The sequence below is a fragment of the Garra rufa genome, chromosome 15 (genome assembly GCF_049309525.1).
Source record: "Garra rufa chromosome 15, GarRuf1.0, whole genome shotgun sequence".
NCBI lineage: Eukaryota > Metazoa > Chordata > Actinopteri > Cypriniformes > Cyprinidae > Garra > Garra rufa.
The window spans coordinates 10163373-10183734 of NC_133375.1; the positions used below are offsets into that span (position 1 = coordinate 10163373).

Here is a 20362-nt window from a genome sequence, read left to right on the forward strand (position 1 = left end):
TATGTTAAACTGCTTTAAATTGCTTTTTTTTTCTCCACATAATCTAAACTCCATGCACCATATTGGCAAAGCACAAACAGGTTTGTAACAACTTTGCAAATTTATTAGAAATAAAAAACTGAAATGATTCCATTGCATAAGTATTCATACCCTTTTCTGGGACACCTGAAATTAAGCTCAGGAGCATTCATATCGCTTGCATATGTTACACTGAGAGTGGAGCTAACCTTTGGCAAATTCATTTGAATAAATATGATTTACCTCTCAATAAAAGGTCTAACAGCTGAAAATGCCTATTAGAGCAAAAACCAAGCCCTGAAAACTGCCTGTGGAGTCTGTAGAGTCAAGCCACACATCTGGAACAAGCTCACATTGGAACAATTAGGACTCTTCCTAGAGCTGGCCTCCTGTCCAAACTGAGCAATTGATGGAGAAGTGCCTTGGTTAGACTGAGCTCCATTGATCATTATATGCAGATGGGAGAAACTTACAGAAGGACAAACATCACTGCAACACTCCACTAATTCTGTCTTCATGGCGGAGTGGCCAAACTCAATCCTCTCCTCAGTAAAAACACATGAAATCCCACATGGAATTTGCAACAAAGCACCTAAGACTCTCAGACTGTGAGAAACAAGATTCTCTGGTCTGATTAACCTCAATTCCAAGCATCATGTTTGAAAGAAACCAGCTCTGCTTATCACTTGCACAGTAGCATCAGAGCAGTAAAGTGTGGTGATAGCAGCCTCATGCTGTGAGGCAGTTTTTCAGCGGCGGGGACTGAGAGACTCGCTACAGTAGAAAATAAAAAAACTAGTCCAGAGCATTCAGAGTCTCAGACTGGGCAGACGGTTCACCTTCCAACAGGACAGTGACCCTAAGCACACAACAAGAGTGGCTTATAGACAGCTCTGTGAATGTCCTTGAGTGGCCCAGCCACAGCCTGGGCTTGAACCCAATCAAACATTTCTGGAGAAACCTGAAAATGTCTGCCAGCCCCAATCCAAGTTGACAGAGCTTGACAGGGGTGAAGAGGTGAGGAATGCAGATGTGCAAAACTTTTCGCATAATACCCAGAAAGACTTGAATACTTATGCAATATACTTATTTCAGTGTTTTATTTTTAATAAATTTGTCACAAATCTGTTTTGTGCTTAGAGAACAAATTGATTTAATTTAACAAAATAATTTAAAGCAAAGACTGCAACATAAAACATGAAAAAAATTAATACACTGTATATTGAAGAACTTGTCCAAAAATGTCTTTGCTTTCAAGGGACACCCAACAATTGTTTACATTTGAGTACATTTGTTTGAATGTAGTCTGGACCATATTTTATTGACCTTTTGAGGATGAGGGTATGTCACTCAAGTGACATGAATTTATGTCTCACTATTGTTGAGTCTGATTGACACACTGTTTTTGACATTAGGAGATACAGAAACATTTTCTCCTCCCATTTAAAAGTAGAGACTTTTGCTATCCTGCATTTTATTATTTAGCATGTCTTCCATTAGAATCTACACCAGTCAATTATAGAAAAATATGTATGTGTAAAAATGTATTAGCAACACAATTATTTAAGTATGATGCTGTGATTGTGTAAAAAAAAACTCTTTGCCTAAAGACATTTACAGTGGCGATTTAAATGAATTTCGTATTTGGCAACACTGACATCTTGTGTTATGTGTTTGTCTTGCAGCCATCATCTAAAGCCATCCTCTTGGCTTAATCGTCGAGCTCACAGCAGAGATAATATCTGTATGACTGAATGTAAGACTCTGTTCTATTCTATTCTATTCTATTCTATTCTATTCTATTCTATTCTATTCATGTTGCCCTTTTACCTTGTTTCCATTCAGGCTTGGGTCTTGCAACAGTTCAGTATATGCACTGTTTTTATTTTATGCAGCTACATTAGAATATTTTCTTGACAGTATGTGAAACAAAAAAAACAAACAAACAAAAAAAAAAAAACGTGTGAGGTTGCTCCCCTCACTTTTTAACTGTTTATAAGGTGTATATAGGGCTGTCACAGTGCAATTAGCATCACACCTATTTCACCTTTAATTATCATCGTAGCTCAACAGGCTTGAAATATCACCAATTAGCAAAACATTTCTCCCTTCTAAAAAGGCATGAAAAATGTTTGTAAGGTAGGCCCATTCTGGTTAATTATTCAGTTTGCTACATTAATCAATTCAGGTAGTAACCTAATATTTGTGTCTAGATATGGAGGTTTTGAAATGTTCTTAAAGAGATAGCTCACCCAAAAATAAAAATGTTGTAATTAATTTCTTAGCCTCATGTCGTTTTAAACCCGTAAGACCCTCGTTCATCTTTGAAACACAAATGAAGATATTTTTGATGAAATCTTACAGCTTTCTGTCCCTGCATAGACAGCAACGCAGCTGACACTTTCAAGACCAGAAAGGTAGTAAGGACATCAATAAAATAGTCCACATCAGTGGTGAAGAAAAGAATTTTAAAAGATAAGAAGAAGAAGTTCTTTCTAAAAAGTATTTAAAAAAGTATTCTTGTATTTAACATTAAGGTTAAACCACTGATGTCAGATGGACTATTTTATCACTACCTTTTTGGGCCTTGAACGTGTCAGTTGTGTTGCTGTCTGTGCAGGGTCAGAAACCTCTTGTGTCAGAAAACTTATGTTCTAAAGATGAACAAAGGTCTTACAGGTTTGGAACAACATGAGGATGTGTAATTAATGATAATTTTTATTTTTGGGTGAACTATACTATATTTTGAAGAATGTACTGGTTGTTCTTTAAATGCTAGTACACAGAAAGTAACTGAAGACTTTATAAATATATTAATCAAAATATAGATTACATATTACTTTTTCTTATTTATGTGCATACCTAAATTGGGAATAGATATTAATAGATATAATTTAGTATTATTTGTAATGGTATAGTATAATTTAGTGATTTAGTACTCTGAGTACAAATGTTTGCAAAATGTAAAATAGAATGTTTCTGCTTTGAATTGTTTATGAGATGCAGTACATCATTGGTAACTGTAGAGGGTGGTGAAAATGTACATATTTCAGGTTTTAAGAACAAAATGTTTTATTACAGCTTCAAAATTCCATGCCTGCTTTAAGTAGTTGTTTTATATTTTGTGCTTCTTAATAATTCTTACAGTGCTGCATGCGATTCTGCTTCTTAACATGTTACGCTTGAACAGTTTGTGCTCGGACATGCATATGCTTACCTTTCTCTGTACTTCTACCTCTCTTTTCCTTCAGACATTTCACATTCATGCATTTGGCAGACACTTAAAGACTTACAAAGCAACTTACAGTGCATTGAAGGTATATATTTTTGTGAGTTTATGTGTTCCCTGGGATTTGTTCCCATGATATTAGCATCATGTGCTACCAGCTGAGCTACCGGGACAGAATTTAGATTCACTCATCTCTGGAAAAATGCAATATTTTTCGTCTCCTTTTACCATCCATCTTATGTAATGTCAGTCATTTCTTCTTTTCTTTACTCTAAGTTGGTTCATTTTTTCTAATAACCTGTCTTTCGTCGTGTTTAAACCGGTCACCATCTTTATGCTCTTGCATTGCAGTGGCAGAGTTTACAGACCAGCCGAGTGAACTGAAAGGCTTCTCGGTCCACACTCGTTTGGTAAAGGGTTCACGGGGGTTCGGCTTCAACATAGTGGGCGGCAGCAGGCGGAGGGAGTTCCTGCAGATCTACAGCATCACTCCCGGAGGACCTTCCACCCTTCACACAGGTAACAGCTCACATCTCTCTTCAGCCGCCCACTGCAGTACAGCACTGTGCTTACAAACAAGGGCATATTTATGTTTTCTCTATAGGCTGCTGCTGTTCTTTCTCTCTCTTTATCAATATTGCTCTTTCTGTCCCACTGTGGATTAGTGTTGTGATTGTGTGATTCTGTTGAACGAGTGTCTCGATCTCCCTCTAATCCTAATGGCCTGCATGGAGTAATCCAGCTATCACTGTGTGCCGACACACGTTTATAAGAAAAATGTGACATTATGAACACTCTCTCTCACTTTGCTGTGACATGCATACTAACACAGCCGCATACGCATAGGAACTCTTTTTGCTCATTTAGAAATACACACCATTCATATTCACAGTGCAATATTAGATCAGTGCATTTTGCATATGATAATAAAACAGTTAAGAGAAAAGATGACCCACAAGGACTAAGAAAATATATATTTAAACGTGTGTATCCTGGTAAACCCTACATTATCGGGACAAAATGTCCCCACAAAGATAGGATGTTCCCAAAATCCTTGTCCTTTTGGGGACATTCTTGGTCCTCATGAGGGTACAAAACTATAAATCGTACAGAATTAAGTTTTTTGAAAATGAAAAAATGCAGAAAGTTTCCTGTAAGGGAAGGTGTAAGTTTGGTGTAGGGTTAGTGTAGGGCAATAGAAAATGTTTGTGTGTGTGTGTGTGTGTGTGTGTGTGTGTGTGTGTGTGTGTGTGTGTGTGTGTGTGTGTGAATACCAGTAGATTTTGACCTTGTGGGGACATTTCTCAGGTCCCCATGAGGAAACAGGCTTATAAATCATGCACAATGAGTTTTTTGAGGAAGTAAAAGTGTGCACAATCTCCTGTGAGGGCTAGGTTTAGGTGTAGGGTAGGTGTAGGGTGATAGAAAGTACGGTTTGTACAGTATAAAAACCATTACGCCTATGGAATGTCCCCATAAAACATGTAAACCCAACATTTGCATATTCTATGTTGCATGTTTCTAGCATAATTTCTGTTGTTAACATTTTCTTTAATTATTAGCAAGTTGTTAGCATGTTTCTAACATGATTAGCGTTTTGTTAGCGTCTTTTAAACATTATTAGCATGCTGTTAGCATGTCTCATAAATTGTTAGCATATTCTGTACATTATTAGCATATTGCTAGCATGTTTTAACAATAATTAACATTTGGTTGGTAGCATGTTTCTAGCATGATTAGAATGCTAGTATGTTTCTTGCATTTTTAGCATGCTACCATATTGCTAACATGATTTTTGCATGATTAGCAAGTTAAATATGTTTTTAGCATTATTAGCATGTTGTTAGTATGTTTTCAGCTTTTTGTTATCATATTTTTATAATTTTTAACATCTTGTTAGCACGTGTCTAACATTATGATGTTAGCATATTCCTTTCATTCTTAGCATTGTTAGAATGTATCTAGCATGATTAGCATGTTGCTAGCATGTTCTTAACAGTATTAGCATTACCAAGTTTTAAGCACAATTGGTGTATACTATCATATTTATAGCATTATTAACATTTTTACGGCATTATAAACATGTTTTTAACATTGTTAGCATGGTTCTATCATGATAAGCATGTTGCTAGCATGTTTTTAACATTGTTAGCATGTTTCCAGCTTGATTAGCATGCTGCAAGCATTTTTTTATATTGTTAAATTTTTTCTAGGATTATTAGCCTGTTGTTAACATGTTACCAAGCTTCTAACATGTTACTAGCATGTTTTTAACATTGTTAGCCTTTTGCAGGCATGATTAGCATGTTGTAAACATGATTGATTGGTATTTGGTAACATGTTTTTGTCATTATTAGCATATTGTTAGCATGTTAGCAACAATAAAATGTTTTTGAGCAGCAAATCAGCATATTAAATTAATTTCTGAAAGATCATGTGACAATAAAGACTGTCAAAATTCAGCTTTGCCATCACAAGAACAAATTATATTTTTAAACATTTTAAATATTTTCAAATGAAAAACAATTATTTTAAATCGTAATATTATTTCCCAATGTTATATTAGAAAAGTTTTACCAACCCCAAACTTTTTAGCCGTAGTTTGTCGAATCTATTAATTGAAGTTTCATAGTATTAATTGAATGCAAACGAATGCAAATGTAACACATTTCATCTTTTGCCTCTTCCAGCGGACATTCTGGTGTACATCAATGATACCTGCGTGCTCGGCTTCTCTCACAAAGACGTAGTGGAAATGTTAAAAGCCATTCCGATTGGTCACACTGTGGACGTTGTTGTCCGAAGAGGCTACCCCATGCTGTATAACTCTGACGGCTGTCCTAAGATGCCCAATCCTAGGCTAACGGCATCCCACGACCAGTCGCTACATCTACATCCACCAACCACCACCCAACCCCAGGCCCAGCCTCCTCTCCCCTACGCTCAGCCACACCTCAACCACAATGGGCCCATGTGGTCTGATTTTGAGAGGGGATCCTCCAGGAATCTCAGAGTGCGGGCATCAAGGTTCAGTTTGGATGCTAATGGTAATTCGTCCCCATTTGCTTCTCCTCCAAGACAGCCATCGTCATACCAGTACTCTAATGGGTATGGGAGCGGATTCCTGAGACCACCGCGCTCTGCCAGAAGCATCAGGAGGTTGCAAAGTTCAGAACTGGCCAGCCAGAGTGACAGCGAGGTGGTGTCTGCAATTGGATCCCACAGGTGAGAGGATTATTTTTAAATGTTTTAAAATGGAAACACAATTATTTTAAATTGTAATATTTTTTCAGCCAATGTTTAAGTTGTAAATGTAACTGAATACAGTTACTTATATTTTCTATTTTAAAAACATAAAGCTGTATTCCATCCCTCCTCAACCCTAATACATTATATCTACTGTGAGTTCCTTTGCCTGAGCACATGGTCTCTCTCCTTTTATCTTCACAGGGCCTCGTTTATCCGTAACCACAACAACAATTCCCTGTCCACTCCGCCACCTCCCCGCCTGCACTCCTTCAAATCTTCTGAGAGTGACCTTTCCTCCAGTACTCCACCACCCATATCTCGATTGCCCCTACCCCACACTGAAATAAGCCCAGGCCCCATCTCGTACTCTCCTGGAGGAGGAAGACGCTACTCTCATCTCCGTAAACCCCAGCATTCTCTGCTAACCCCACCTAGCAGTGCCCATTCCGACGGGCCTTACTTCACCTTCAACGGCACAGCCAGTGCCAGCAGCGGCAGCCCAAACAGCAGCATTCCTTCACCCGGAGCCATGAGCGCTGTGATCGGGAGTGGAGTTGGAGGAATGGCTGCAGGTGGGGAACTAGTTCCTGTTGCTTTGGCTAAATGTGAGAGGGGCAGCAATATGGGGTTTAGTGTCACGGCAGGAGGTCACGGAGGCAGACAGACCCTCGTGAAGAAAGTCTGGGACCACAGACAGTGTAACGGCTTGCAGTCTGGAGATGCCATTGTAAAGATAAATGGAGCAGATGTACAGAGTCTCAGTTTTGCACAGGTATAGAATGTTAAATTTTTGTTATGGTGTACTGTTATTATTGTTGAATATTTATTATTGTATACTTTGATTCAAGGTCCAAAGGATTTTGCAAGAACACACTAAAAAGGGAGAAGTTATTTTGCTGGTTTATAGAGGGGGTAAGTAATATGTTCACCCATTTCATAAAACTCAGCATCCACATTTAAAATATGGGATTTTCTCCATTTAAAATACAGCTTTACAGTATAGCTGTATTTTACAGCCTTTAATACAGCCTTTTTTCTCTCCAAAGCCTCATAAATAGCTGAAAACTGTATAGGCTCTCAGCAAATATTTTATTTTATTTTATTTTATTTTATTTTAGTTTAGTTTTAAAGTTTTTTTTAATAAATAAAATGGTTGTCTACATAAGATAAAATCATAGCATCATATACAGTAAAAACCTTAAAGGCTCTCAAAATATTCTTTATTTTATTTTTAAACTGTTCAATTTTATTTTGAAGAAATAAAATGCTTGTCTGCAGTAAACAAAATCATAGCATCATATATAGTGGAAAACCTTATAGGCTCTCAGCAAATATTTTATTTTATTTTATTTATTTATTTACGTTTTAAATTTTATTTTGAAGAAATAAAATGCTTGTCTGCAATAGTTAAAATCATAGCATATTTTATTTGATTTTTTACATTTTATTTTATGATTTAATTGAATTTATTTTTTATGTTTTTTTACATTTTCAGTTTATTTGAAGAAATAGCAGATTTTGCAGTAGACAAAAATCATAGCATTAAATATAGTGGAAAGCCTTACAGACTCTTAGCAAATATTTTATTTTATTATTTTATTTTATTTTATTTATTATTTTTAAAATGTAAAATTTTATTTTGAAGAAAAAAACTTGTCTGCAATAGATTAAATCATAGCATCATATATAGTGGAAAGCGTTATAGCGTTATAAGCGTTATTCTTAGCAAATACTTTATTTTACTTTTTATTTCATTTCATTTTTTAGTTTATTATTTATTTTTTTTTATTTTGAAGAAATAAAATGCTTGTCTGCAATAGACAAAATCATATATTATATACTTTTTTTTTTCATTTTGTTTAATTTTATTGCAATATATTATTTTATATTTCATATTTTATTTATTGAGCCATTTTGCGTGCGGGCGATACATTTGCGGCTGACTGAGCCTAGGAGGCGTCCCTAGCTGTTAACAGTAAAGCATTGTTTGGTTGTCTATTTAACTGCGTCAGACCAGCTGACGCTGAAGCGTCAGCGGAAGTGTTCAGCCTCCTCGCGTGAAGACCGACGAGAGTAAAGACCTGCGACTTTTCCTGCGCGGCTCTTCCGAGCAACGACACAGACAACGCACTTAAGTACTGCTTTCCTTTATTTCACTCTTCTTTCTGTCCTCTTCTATCATGTGTTTCCAATTCATTACGGTGCTCTCTACACACCGCACTAATATCACACGCACACAATGACGCAATATTTCTAGCCTGCGTCCTATCGACACCTCTTCCACTGAACCTTTCTCTTTCAAGGTTGGACTCTGGAACTGTCAGTCAGCTGTCAACAAAGCTGACTTCATTTCAGCATTTTCTTTGCAATCTGGCCTGAGTATTCTAGGTTTGACTGAGACCTGGATTCGTCCAGAAGACTCTGCAACCCCAGCTGCTCTTTCTAATAACTTTTCCTTCTCTCACACCCATCGTCACACTGGAAGGGGTGGGGGTACGGGACTGCTCATTTCTAACATCTGGAAATACTCAACCCATTCTCCTCTATGCAATTATAGTTCATTCGAATCTCATACAATCACTGTAACATCTCCTATCAATCTCCACATTGTGGTAATTTACCGCCCTCCTAGTCAACTTGGCATCTTCTTAGAAGAGCTGGATGGACTGCTGTCCTCTTTTCAAGAGGATGCCAGCCCACTTCTAGTCTTTGGGGACTTCAACATTCACCTTGACAAACCCTATGCTGCTGACTTCCATTCACTTCTAGCTTCATTTGATCTACAATGTGTTATCACTACATACACTCATAAGTCTGGCAACCAACTTGATCTCTTTTACACGCGGAATTGTATTTCAGACAACATTGCGGTCCAACCTCTACACATCTTTGCCCACTTCTTCATTACATTTGACCTACATCTTGCTACTTGTGCACCCCCAACACCTCTACCTGTTACTTTTAGACGAAACCTACGCTCTCTCTCACCCTCCCACCTTTCTTCTTTAGTATCCTCCTCCCTTCCCTCTCCAACCCACTTCTCATCCCTGGACACTAATGCAGCAACTGACACCTTATGCTCCACTCTTACGTCTTGTCTAGATGATATATGCCTTCTCTCCTCCAGGCCAGCACGAGCTGCTCCGACAACCCCTTGGTTATCCAATGTTCTTCATGAGCATCGGTCCAAACTTAGGGCAGCCGAGAGAAAATGGCACATTTGGCACACAATGGCACATCCATCTGACCTCAGTATGTATCAGTCTATGCTCTCATCTTTCTCTACCCAAGTACATACGGCCAAATCTTCATACTTCCACAACAGGATCAACAATTCTCCGGACGCACGCAACCTTTTCAAAACATTTAATACACTGCTTTGTCCCCCTCCACCACCTCCCACAACTTCTATAACAGCTGATGACTTCGCTACATTTTTTACAGACAAAACTACATCTATCAGTAATAAGTTCTCAGCTCCACACATACAACTGGAACTCCCCTCTTCTCCTTCTGTCCTTACTCAGAGGCAGAAGTAACCAAACTTTTCCTCTCCAGCCATCCGACGACATGTCCTTTAGATCCTATCCCCTCACACCTTCTCCAAGCAATCTCTCCTACAATCCTACCGGCGCTCACACACATCATCAACACTTCTCTTCTCACAGGCACTTTCCCCAGTACATTTAAGCAGGCCCGGGTAACCCCACTGCTCAAAAAACCTACACTTAACTCTTCACTAATTGACAACTACAGACCTGTCTCTCTCCTTCCATTCATAGCAAAAACACTGGAACGGGCTGTTTTCAACCAGCTATCCTTATTCCTCTCACAGAACAATCTACTGGATTCTAACCAATCAGGGTTCAGAAACGGCCATTCAACTGAGACTGCACTACTGTCTGTCACTGAAGCCTTGCGGACAGCAAATGCTGATTCCAAATCATCAGTACTCATCTTGCTGGATCTATCTGCAGCTTTTGACACGGTGAATCATCAGATCCTCCTGTCTACCCTCTCATCGTTGGGCATCACAGGGACTTCACTTCGCTGGTTCAAATCCTACCTCTCTGGTAGGTCTTTCAGAGTGGCCTGGGGAGGGGAGGTATCCAAAACTCATCAACTGGTCACTGGGGTTCCTCAGGGATCAGTTCTTGGACCTCTCCTCTTCTCCATATACACTACATCTCTGGGCCCCATCATACAGACACATGGCTTCTCCTACCATTGCTATGCTGTTGACACACTCTATCTTTCATTCAAACCAGACGATCCATCGGTAGCTGCACGGATCTCAGGTTGCCTGGCGGATATCTCTGCATGGATGAAGGAACACCATCTACAGCTCAATCTAGCAAAGACGGAACGCCTTATCTTTCCTGCCACTGCATCTTTACAACATGACTTCTCCATCCAGCTAGGTTCATCAACAATTAGCCCATCGACTTCAGCCAGAAATCTGGGTGTAATCTTTGACGACCAATTGACTTTTAAAGACCACATAGCTAAGACTGCTCGATCTTGCAGGTTTGCATTGCACAACATCAGAAAGATCAGGCCCTTCCTAACAGAGCATGCTACACAACTCCTCGTCCAGGCCCTGGTCATTTCCAGGCTGGACTACTGCAATGCTCTTTTAGCTGGTCTTCCAGCATGTACAATCAAACCTCTACAAATGATTCAGAATGCAGCAGCACGACTGGTCTTCAATGAGCCCAAAAAGGCCCATGTCACACCTCTCTTCATATCACTGCACTGGCTACCGGTTACAGCACGCATCAAATTCAAGACATTGATGCTGGCATATAGGACAGCCACCGGATCATCACCTGCCTACCTCCATTCACTACTACACATCTACACTCCTTCCAGAAGTCTGAGATCCTCTAGTGAAAGACGCCTCATTGTACCACCACAGAGAGGTATAAAACACTGTCCAGAACATTCTCGTTCAATGTCCCTGCCTGGTGGAATGATCTTCCCACCCCTATCCGGAATGCAGACTCCTTAACAGCTTTCAAGCTACTGCTGAAAACCCATCTTTTTCGACACTATGTGACTAAATAAAAAAATTAAAAAAACAAAATTCTCCTCTCTTCTTGATCCTCCCTTTCTAGCCTGTCTTTCCTCTCTTTCCTGATCTTCTCCTTCTAGCCTGCACTCTTCTAGCAACGCCTGATATATGGTATTTTGGAGCACTTCCTATGTTGATCTGCCTCCTTAGGATGAATCACTTGTTGTATTCCCAATTGTAAGTCGCTTTGGATAAAAGCGTCGGCTAAATGAATAAATGTAAATGTACATGTAAATGTATTTATTTGTTTAGTTTAATAATAGATTTTACATTTCAGTGTAGTAATAATATGGGGTCCCATGATCATTTGACTGTAATTTCTCAGCCTACATATATCAGCCTATTTTACAATAATAACTTTAAACAGCTGATACTGATACATCTTGTATTACCAATCATAAAGTTTTGCTCAAACTTACTCAATTCATGCAACTCAAGGGCTACTGTCAAATCCAGAATATCAATAACACTTTGTAATTGTGTAAATTCTTCATCCCCGCTCATTAAAAATGAATTATTTTGTCCTTTCTTTGCAGGCCCCTCGCATTACTCCATTTCGCCTAATTCTGTGCGACGACTGACTCCTCCCCCTCCTCGCTCCGCCTCTGACTCTGAAGTCCCTCTTACCATGCCTGACTCAATGCCATTATCGCGCAGCTCTTTAACCCCACCCTCTCCAGCGCTAGTGCGCTCCTCATTGGTCCAGAGCACCAGTTTCCTGGATTCTGTTCCTGTCACTCTCACGCTGGAACCACGCGATTGGATGAGTTCAGAGGAAGGAGGGACGGTACTCAGTCCCAGAGTAAAAGCAGAGGAGAAAGAACAGCCCCCTGTGCTGAGGGGGTATGAGGTGGAGTTGAAGAGGAAACCAGGTGAAGGCTTTGGATTTGTTATCGCCTCTCAGGATGTGGAGAATGTCAAAGGTAAGTACTTGTAATGCATCACCATACAGTAACCTGTTGCTAGACATGCTAGATATTCCCTGAGTTTTATATTAACTATTTATTGTGGAATTAACTTATGTTTAAACTGTCTAAATTGCTCCCTATCCCCTATATAGTGCACTATGTGCCATTTGCCATACAGTTAAGGTCAAGAGTTTACATCCCCCTTTGAGAATCTGCAAAATGTTAATTATTTTACCAAAATATGAGGGATCATATACAAAATGCATGTTATTATTGATTTAGTATTGACTTGAATAAGATATTTCACATAGAAGATGTTTACATATAGTCCACAGCAGAAAATAATAGTTGAATTTTTAAAAAATACCCTGTTCAAAAGTTTACACCCCCTGGATTCTTAATACAGTGTTGTTACCTGAATGATCCACAGCTATGCTTTTTGTTTAGTGATAGTCCCTTATTTGTCCTGAAAGGTTAAACTGCCTGCTGTTCATCAGAAAACTCCTTCAGGTTCCACAAATTCTTTGGTTTTCCAGCATTTGTGTGTATTTGAAACCTTTCCGACAATGATTTTGAGATCTTTTCACATTAAGAACTGAGTGGGATGTAATATGCAATTATTACAGAAGGTTCAAATGCTCATTGATGCTCCAGAAGGAAACACAATGCATTAAGAGCCAGGGGGTGACAACTTTTGAATAGAATGGAGATGTGTACATTTTTCTTATTTTGCCTAAATATCATAGTTTTTTTTTTATTTAGTACTGTCATTTAAAAAGCTACACAATGTGGATTATTCAGGTAAGAACAAGAAGAAGAATCAAGTGTATGTGAACGGGTTAATTTTTTTAATAAATTCAAATATTATTTTCTCTTGTAGACTATATGTAAACATCTTCTATGTGAAATATCTTATTCAGGTCAGTACTAAATAAACAATAGCATGCATTTTGCATGATCCCTCTTTTTTTAGTAAAATAATTATCATTTTGCAGATTCTGAAAGGGGGGTGTAAACTTTTGACCTTAACTGTAGCATGACATAACATAACATAGCATGACTGTAGCATGACATAACATAACTGTAACATAAAAAAATGTTTGAACAAGTGACAGATTTCAGCCATGGCTTCAGTGTCATTTATAGTGTAAGAGGCTGGAGGCTTTAGATACTAGAAAGCATTTGACTGTCAGTGTTTTGAAGCACAGTAGTTTAGAGATATCCTTAAGGCTAATTATACTAGATATTCATACTAAAAGCAAAAATATATATATTTTTAATTTCATGGGTTCTTGAAAGTGGCCATAGACTGTTATGTGCATAATTGGGCTTATTCAGTGGCAGCTGTATTAGGTTGACTGACTGACAGTGAGACAGAGGCCTGCCAACACTGAGGCCTGCCAACATCAGGCCCGGATACACGCAGCCCCCCTTCCCCCTCCCACTCTCCCCTACCTAAACCCACAATGACCTCATTTTGCTCAGTGTTCCTTTGGTTTTTATTGAGGCCATGGCATCACTAAGAGCTTGAGCATCTAAAAAAGTGCCTGTCCCCAATGTCACAGCTGTTTCCGTGCATATCTCAGATGCAACTCTTCTGTATGATTTGATTTCATAATCTTTTTGGGAGTATGTTCTGCCTTGATGTTGTACACACCCTCGGAGTTACACTGAGAGTTCACATTTGAAATTATAAATGAGATTACATATGGATTAAAAAAAGAACAAAAAAAAATATATTAATTATATATGTGATCCTTGATCACAAAACCAGTCATAAGGGTCAATTTTTTGAAATTGAGATTTATACATCATCTGAAAGCTGATGAAAATCTGAAATCTGAGGGTGCTTTATAGTTGTCCAAATGAAGTTCTTAGCAATGCATATTACTAATCTAAATTAAGTTTTGATATATTTACAATAGGAAATTTACAAAATATCTTAATAGAACATGATATTTACTTAATATCCTAAAGATTTTTGGCATAAAAGAAAAATCTATAATTTGACTCATACAGTGTATTTTTGGCAATATGAGATAAAGTTTTTCAAGTATAGTAGACTCTTTCTCTTTCTCCCAGTCATTTGAAAAATAGCTTAAAATGAAAAAATAAATATGCCTATATATGTACTGTATATACGTGGCTAGAGGTTAAAGAAGGCTCAATATGTCCATGATGAAACACTGGATGTGTGTTTGTGTGTGTGTATGGCTGTGCAGAGGAGCATGAAATGCTGTCAAATCCTACTGTATGATGACTGTAAGCTATATAAAAATCATAGATGATGTCGAAAAAAAAAATCTTAGGGGAGACAATGGGAGAATGATAAAGAGACAAAGAATTATGTCAGCAAGCAAAACATGAGTTACAAGATCAATGAATCAATAAGAGTGATTATCCTAGTTGTGTCACTGCCAGTCGATTTCTTAAAGGGACAGTTCAACTAAAATAGAAATTCAGCATTATTTACTCTCAGGTTTTTCCAAACGTAAGTTACTTTGTTTCTCATGTTTAGTTCTGGCTACTCATTTCCATAAAATGCAAGTGAATGGGGACTGGGACATTCAAGCTCCAATGTCCAATATAAAAAGGGGCACCGAAAGATTCCATAAACGTGGTCCATGCTGCATGCATGCATGCCATATAATAACTTTATGTGACAAACAGATTGAAAATCTAATGTACTGTTACCACCATAACAATACAAAGACAAACACTAAAATAATAATAAAAGCATTTAATAAATATCAGAAAATGTAAGAAAAAACACTGTAATGTACATCACTGATAACATAAATAAGAAAAAATAAATAAAAAATGTAAAATAAAATCATATGAGATTTGTCACACAGGGGCTTCTTGGAATGTGCTTTTACTATTTTTCACTATAATTTATTTGTTAATTCATAGTTTTTACTTGCAAAACTCTTATATAGTATTTTACAGCATACACTAAGAGTCAAAAGTTTTTGAACAGTAAGATTTTAATGTTTTTTAAATAATTCCTTTTCCTTACCAAACCTGCATTTATTTGATCAAAATCATAGCAAAAAAACCTGTAAAATGTTGACATATTTTTACAATTTAAAATAACTATTTTAATATATTTTCAAATGTAATTTATTCCTTTGATTCCAATGCTGGATTTTTAGCATCATTACTCCAGTCACATGATCCTTCAGAAATCATTCTAAAATTCTGCTGCTCAAAAAAACATGTATTATTATTTTGAAAACAACTGAACAGAACAGCATTTATCTGAAATAGAAACCTTTTGCAACTTTATAAATTATTAATTTAAAGCACCCTTGCTAAATAATAGTATTAATTTCTATAATTGAAAAAAATATATATACTCCAAGCTTTTGAATAGTATAGTGTATTATGTTATAAAAGCTTTTTATTTAAGATAAAGACAGATCTTTAGATATATTCATCAAAGAATCCTGAAAATATACTCAGCTGTTTTAAATATTGATAATAATAAATGTTTCTTGAGCAGTAAATCAGCATATTAGAATGATTTCTGAAGGATCATGTGACACCGAAGACTGTAGTAATTATGCTGAAAATGTAGCTTTGATCACAGGAATAAACTGCATTTTAAAATATATTCAAATAGCAAGCAGTTATTTGTTAAAAAATGTTCATACTTTTGCTGTATTCGGAATCAACTAAATGTTTCCTCGGTGCGCAGAACAGAATTATTTAAAAAAACATTAAAAATCATACTGTTCAAAAACTTTTGACTGGTAGTGTATTTAAATGTAATGTCATGTATAATCATTTAAAGATTTTCATTATATGTGGTATGGTAACTTTTAACATTAACATTTTTTTACTGTAGCATATTTGTTTTTCTGTGAAATTTTGACAGTCCCAGTCCATATTTAATTGTATTATATGGGAAACAATGTGTAATATTTTCCTTAAAAATTCACATTTTTTGTTCCACAGAAGAAAAAAAAAGACATAATTTACATTTTTTGATGAACAATCTCTATCATTACATGCACTGTTCTCTAGTTCACGATGCACCAGTGCTGTCATATGCACTACGCTGATACAGCATTAATTTCAATCACTCAAATGCTTTTTTATTGCCATGACCAGGATGGATCAGCAAAGCCAAAGTCAGATTACACACACATGTGCATGTAGGTCTCTCTCTCTCGCTGTCTTTCCCTGATCGGCACACCCCCCGCTCTGCAGTGGTCCAAGGATTAAATCGTTCGTCTCGTTCGCTCTCTTATCGCCCCTCCTCTTATCTCCATCTCTCTGTCTTTATTCCCTCCTTTTCTCTGCCTGTCCACCCCCCTCCCTCCCTCCATCCCTCCCTCTCATTCACCGACTCCAGATGCCAAAGGAAAATGAACCCGTTACAGTAAGCGACTCGCTCGCAGCAGCGAGACAGCGGCTCGTTCTGTTTTGTTTTCATTTGCTTGTTTGTTTGTTTATGCCCTCCATTCGTTTTCTCATTATGACCCTTCCGCGTGATCGCGCTCACATGTGCTGGGATTTAAGCGGAGTGTGATCCGGGATCGGGACCCTGCTTCTACACACAAACACACAACCACACACACACACATCAAGCCATGCTGGAGAGACTGCAGTCTGCTTTGAAAAGTGTGAAGGACTCTAAACGTAAATATGTATTTTTCTTGATTTCATCCCTTATGTATTAAACTGACAAGCATCTTGCTGTCATATTTCTATTGCGAGAATGTTGATGCAGATGCAGATGTTTTTAAAGGCAAACGTATGTAGTGCTTTGCAGCAGGTGATTATTATGGTATTTAATAGGCTTCATGGCCTGTTATGACATGATATCTGCATGTTTTTATATGTTTGGCTATATATACGTGTTTATAAGTTGAGGAGTAATTTATTCAGTTTGTTAGGGGATAGAAATATCATTCGCTCAGTATAACAAGTAAAGTTTTTGTAAAGTTCTCACCATAACTGAATGTAAAAATGTAATCCTTATGTATAGAAACTATTTACACAACAGCATTATATTTGTATGATTTTTATAGTTGTTTTGTGACGTTTCTGTGTTTTGACTTGGCTTTTGCTATCTGAAATCTGTTCTTAAGGCCTAAAATGTGACTGAAACATTCCACTAGTCCACCAAATACACACTTGTGTACATATTGCTGTGACAGTGGAAAAGCCCACTGCGTTTTCTGCTCTCAGTTCCAGGTATAGCAGTACTGCATTGTAGCTAAATCAATAGCACATTTGCAGAACATCTTCTGTTCATTAACTAGCAAGATAAGTGAGATATTATCTTCGTGTCATTCTTGCCGGTTCGTATTCATACGCTGTTTCAGTTGTGACGAAGTCATATATTTTAGGCAATCATTGCAGTAACTGAATGCTGAGGCTTGTAATCTTTATGTTTTGTAATTATTGTCTTAGATGGATGAGTAATGTATTTCTTCGAGAGACTGCTTTTTTCCAATCGGTTACAGTTCCCAGTTTACTGACTCTGTCAGAAATCTTTGTGCTTCTTGGAATTTGTACAGATGTTCCTTATGTCATGAGCAGTGTTGGGCACGTTACTTTAAAAAGCAATTAGTTATACCGGTAGTTACTAGTTACTTCTCACAATTAGTAACTGAGTTACATCATTATAGAAGTAACTAATTACCAGGGAAATTATTGTATTATATATATATATATAAAAAAAAGTCAGATAACTTGGATGCCCCCAATATTAAATATAGTAAATGAATAAATCATTGTACACTAATCTACACTATTTTAATGTTGCGGTGGGACAATATGAGAGATGCCTTCCAGCGGCTAAATAGCATGTTTTTGGGATCGCTTCAATGCGCGGACATGAAAAACATTGTTAAACCCTCTGGGGTTGAAGACTGCACCTGTCTCATTTTTTCTCGATGACCACAAAAAACTAAAAATACTCAGTCAATTAGAAAATGAGAAAGGGTCTGCTTTTATTTGTGTATAGTCATAATAACAAAAAAAACAATGTGCTTTTGTAAAATAAATAAAATAAACTTTGCCAAGTTTCATGATAGACACATAAATAAAACAACCTGAATCTCTGCGAATACGTGCCTTGCAGACAAATGAAATGTATGTATAGAAAGCTTGAAATGTCTACTTCTAAATTAAGTATTCAAAAAAAGTTCGAAAACAAATATTCTCTGATAAAGTAATTCGTATGATACCAGCACAAGCTCCATTTTTTCCTGTCCAAACTTTTGTATGTTTGCCCACTGACAAAGAATGATCAGTTTATATTTTAATGGTAGGTTTATTTTAACAGTGAGAGACAGAATAACAACAAAGAAATCCAGAAAAACGCATTTAAAAAAACGTATAAATTGATTCAATTTTAATGAGTGAAATAAGTATTTGATCCCTTCTCAAACTATAGCCGCTTTTCCACTATCGGGCCGAACCGTTCTCAATGCGTAACCGTTCTGTTCCATGCCGATCCGGGCCAGTCAGCACGGATACGGTTTGATTTTCCACTGTGGTGCAGATAACGGAACTCTTTGGAATGTAAATACAAATGCGTCAGTCGTTGCCTTGGTAACGCAAGATTAGGCTGCCCCGCTTCTACTGTTATTGTCCTTTTGGACGCAATATGTATGTTTGAGTTTTTTTATTTTTTCCCGGCACTGTTTTGAACTTTTCTTAATGCCCTTCTCTGCAAGACACTGTGCTATCACTGTGCTATCACTAATATCACTGAATTCATTGACGAACTGCCTTTAACTGAAAATTGATTATTTACAATAATGCGTTACTTACACACTATTGTTCTGTTTAAATACTGTGCAGTTGCTTTGACACAATCTGTATTGTTAAAAGCGCTATATAAATAAAGGTGACTTGACTTGACTTGACTATAATTTAAAAACCTTTTCATTTCTCTTTGCACCCTCCAGCTGTTGCTGAAATTTTCTTTCTGCCCAAATATCAATATTAGAGCAAATGTTTCATCCACAGATGAAAGTGTCTCAGCCATTTGTATTTATATTTACTGTATGTTTACTGTGCACCCACTTAGCCATAGAGAAACTGGTAGCCAGGCAACAGAGTGGCGACGTCATGCACACGCATTTTACCAGCCCGGCTCAGCACGGTTGCCTAACCGTGCCGAGAATTCCAGGCCGAGAACGGTTTGTAATCGTGTCGTGCCGTACCAGGCTCAGGTGGAAACACAACTGGAACCATACCCGACCGTTCTAAGAACGGTTCGGACCGATTGTGGAAAAGCAGCTTATGACTTAGTATTTGGTGGCAAAACCCTTGTTGGCAATCACAGAGGTCAGACGTTTCTTGTAGTTAGCCACCAGGTTTGCACACATTTTAGTAGGGATTTTGTCCCACTCCTCTTTGCAGATCCTCTCCAAGTCATTAAGGTTTGGAAACTTTCAGCTTCCTCCACAGATTTTCAATGGGATTATGTTCTGGAGACTGGCTAGGCCACTCCAGGACCTTAATGTGCTTTTTCTTGAGCCACTCCTTTGTTGCCTTGGCCATGTGTTTTGGGTCATTGCCATGCTGGAATACCCATCCACGACCCATTTTCAATGCCCTGGCTGAAGTTCTCACGCAAGATTGGATGGTACATGGCCCTGTCCGTCATCCCTTTGATGCAGTGCAGTTGTCCTGTCCCCTTAGCAGAAAAGCACCCCCAACCATAATGTTTCCACCTCCATGTTTGACAGAGGGGATTGTGTTCTTGGGGTCATAGGCAGCATTTCCCCTTCTCCTAACATGGCGAGGTGAGTTGATGCCAAAGAACTTGATTTTGGTCTCATCTTTCACCCAGTTCTCCTCTGAATCATTCAGATGTTCATTGGGCCTGTACATGTGCTTTCTTGAGCAGGGGGACCT

The 20362-nt window shown here is 37.7% G+C and overlaps 1 protein-coding gene across 1 annotated transcript in view; it reads left to right on the forward strand.

Moving 5' to 3' along the window:
* The window catches only part of magixb (MAGI family member, X-linked b), a 100816-nt gene that overhangs the window by 56168 nt on the left and 24286 nt on the right, over positions 1-20362 (forward strand). The window contains exons 6-12 of the mRNA XM_073819636.1: positions 1704-1774; positions 3270-3335; positions 3599-3766; positions 5938-6472; positions 6698-7268; positions 7345-7408; positions 12107-12493. Of these exons, the coding sequence (XP_073675737.1) occupies positions 1704-1774; positions 3270-3335; positions 3599-3766; positions 5938-6472; positions 6698-7268; positions 7345-7408; positions 12107-12493 (1862 nt within the window). The remainder of the gene's footprint in view (positions 1-1703; positions 1775-3269; positions 3336-3598; positions 3767-5937; positions 6473-6697; positions 7269-7344; positions 7409-12106; positions 12494-20362) is intronic.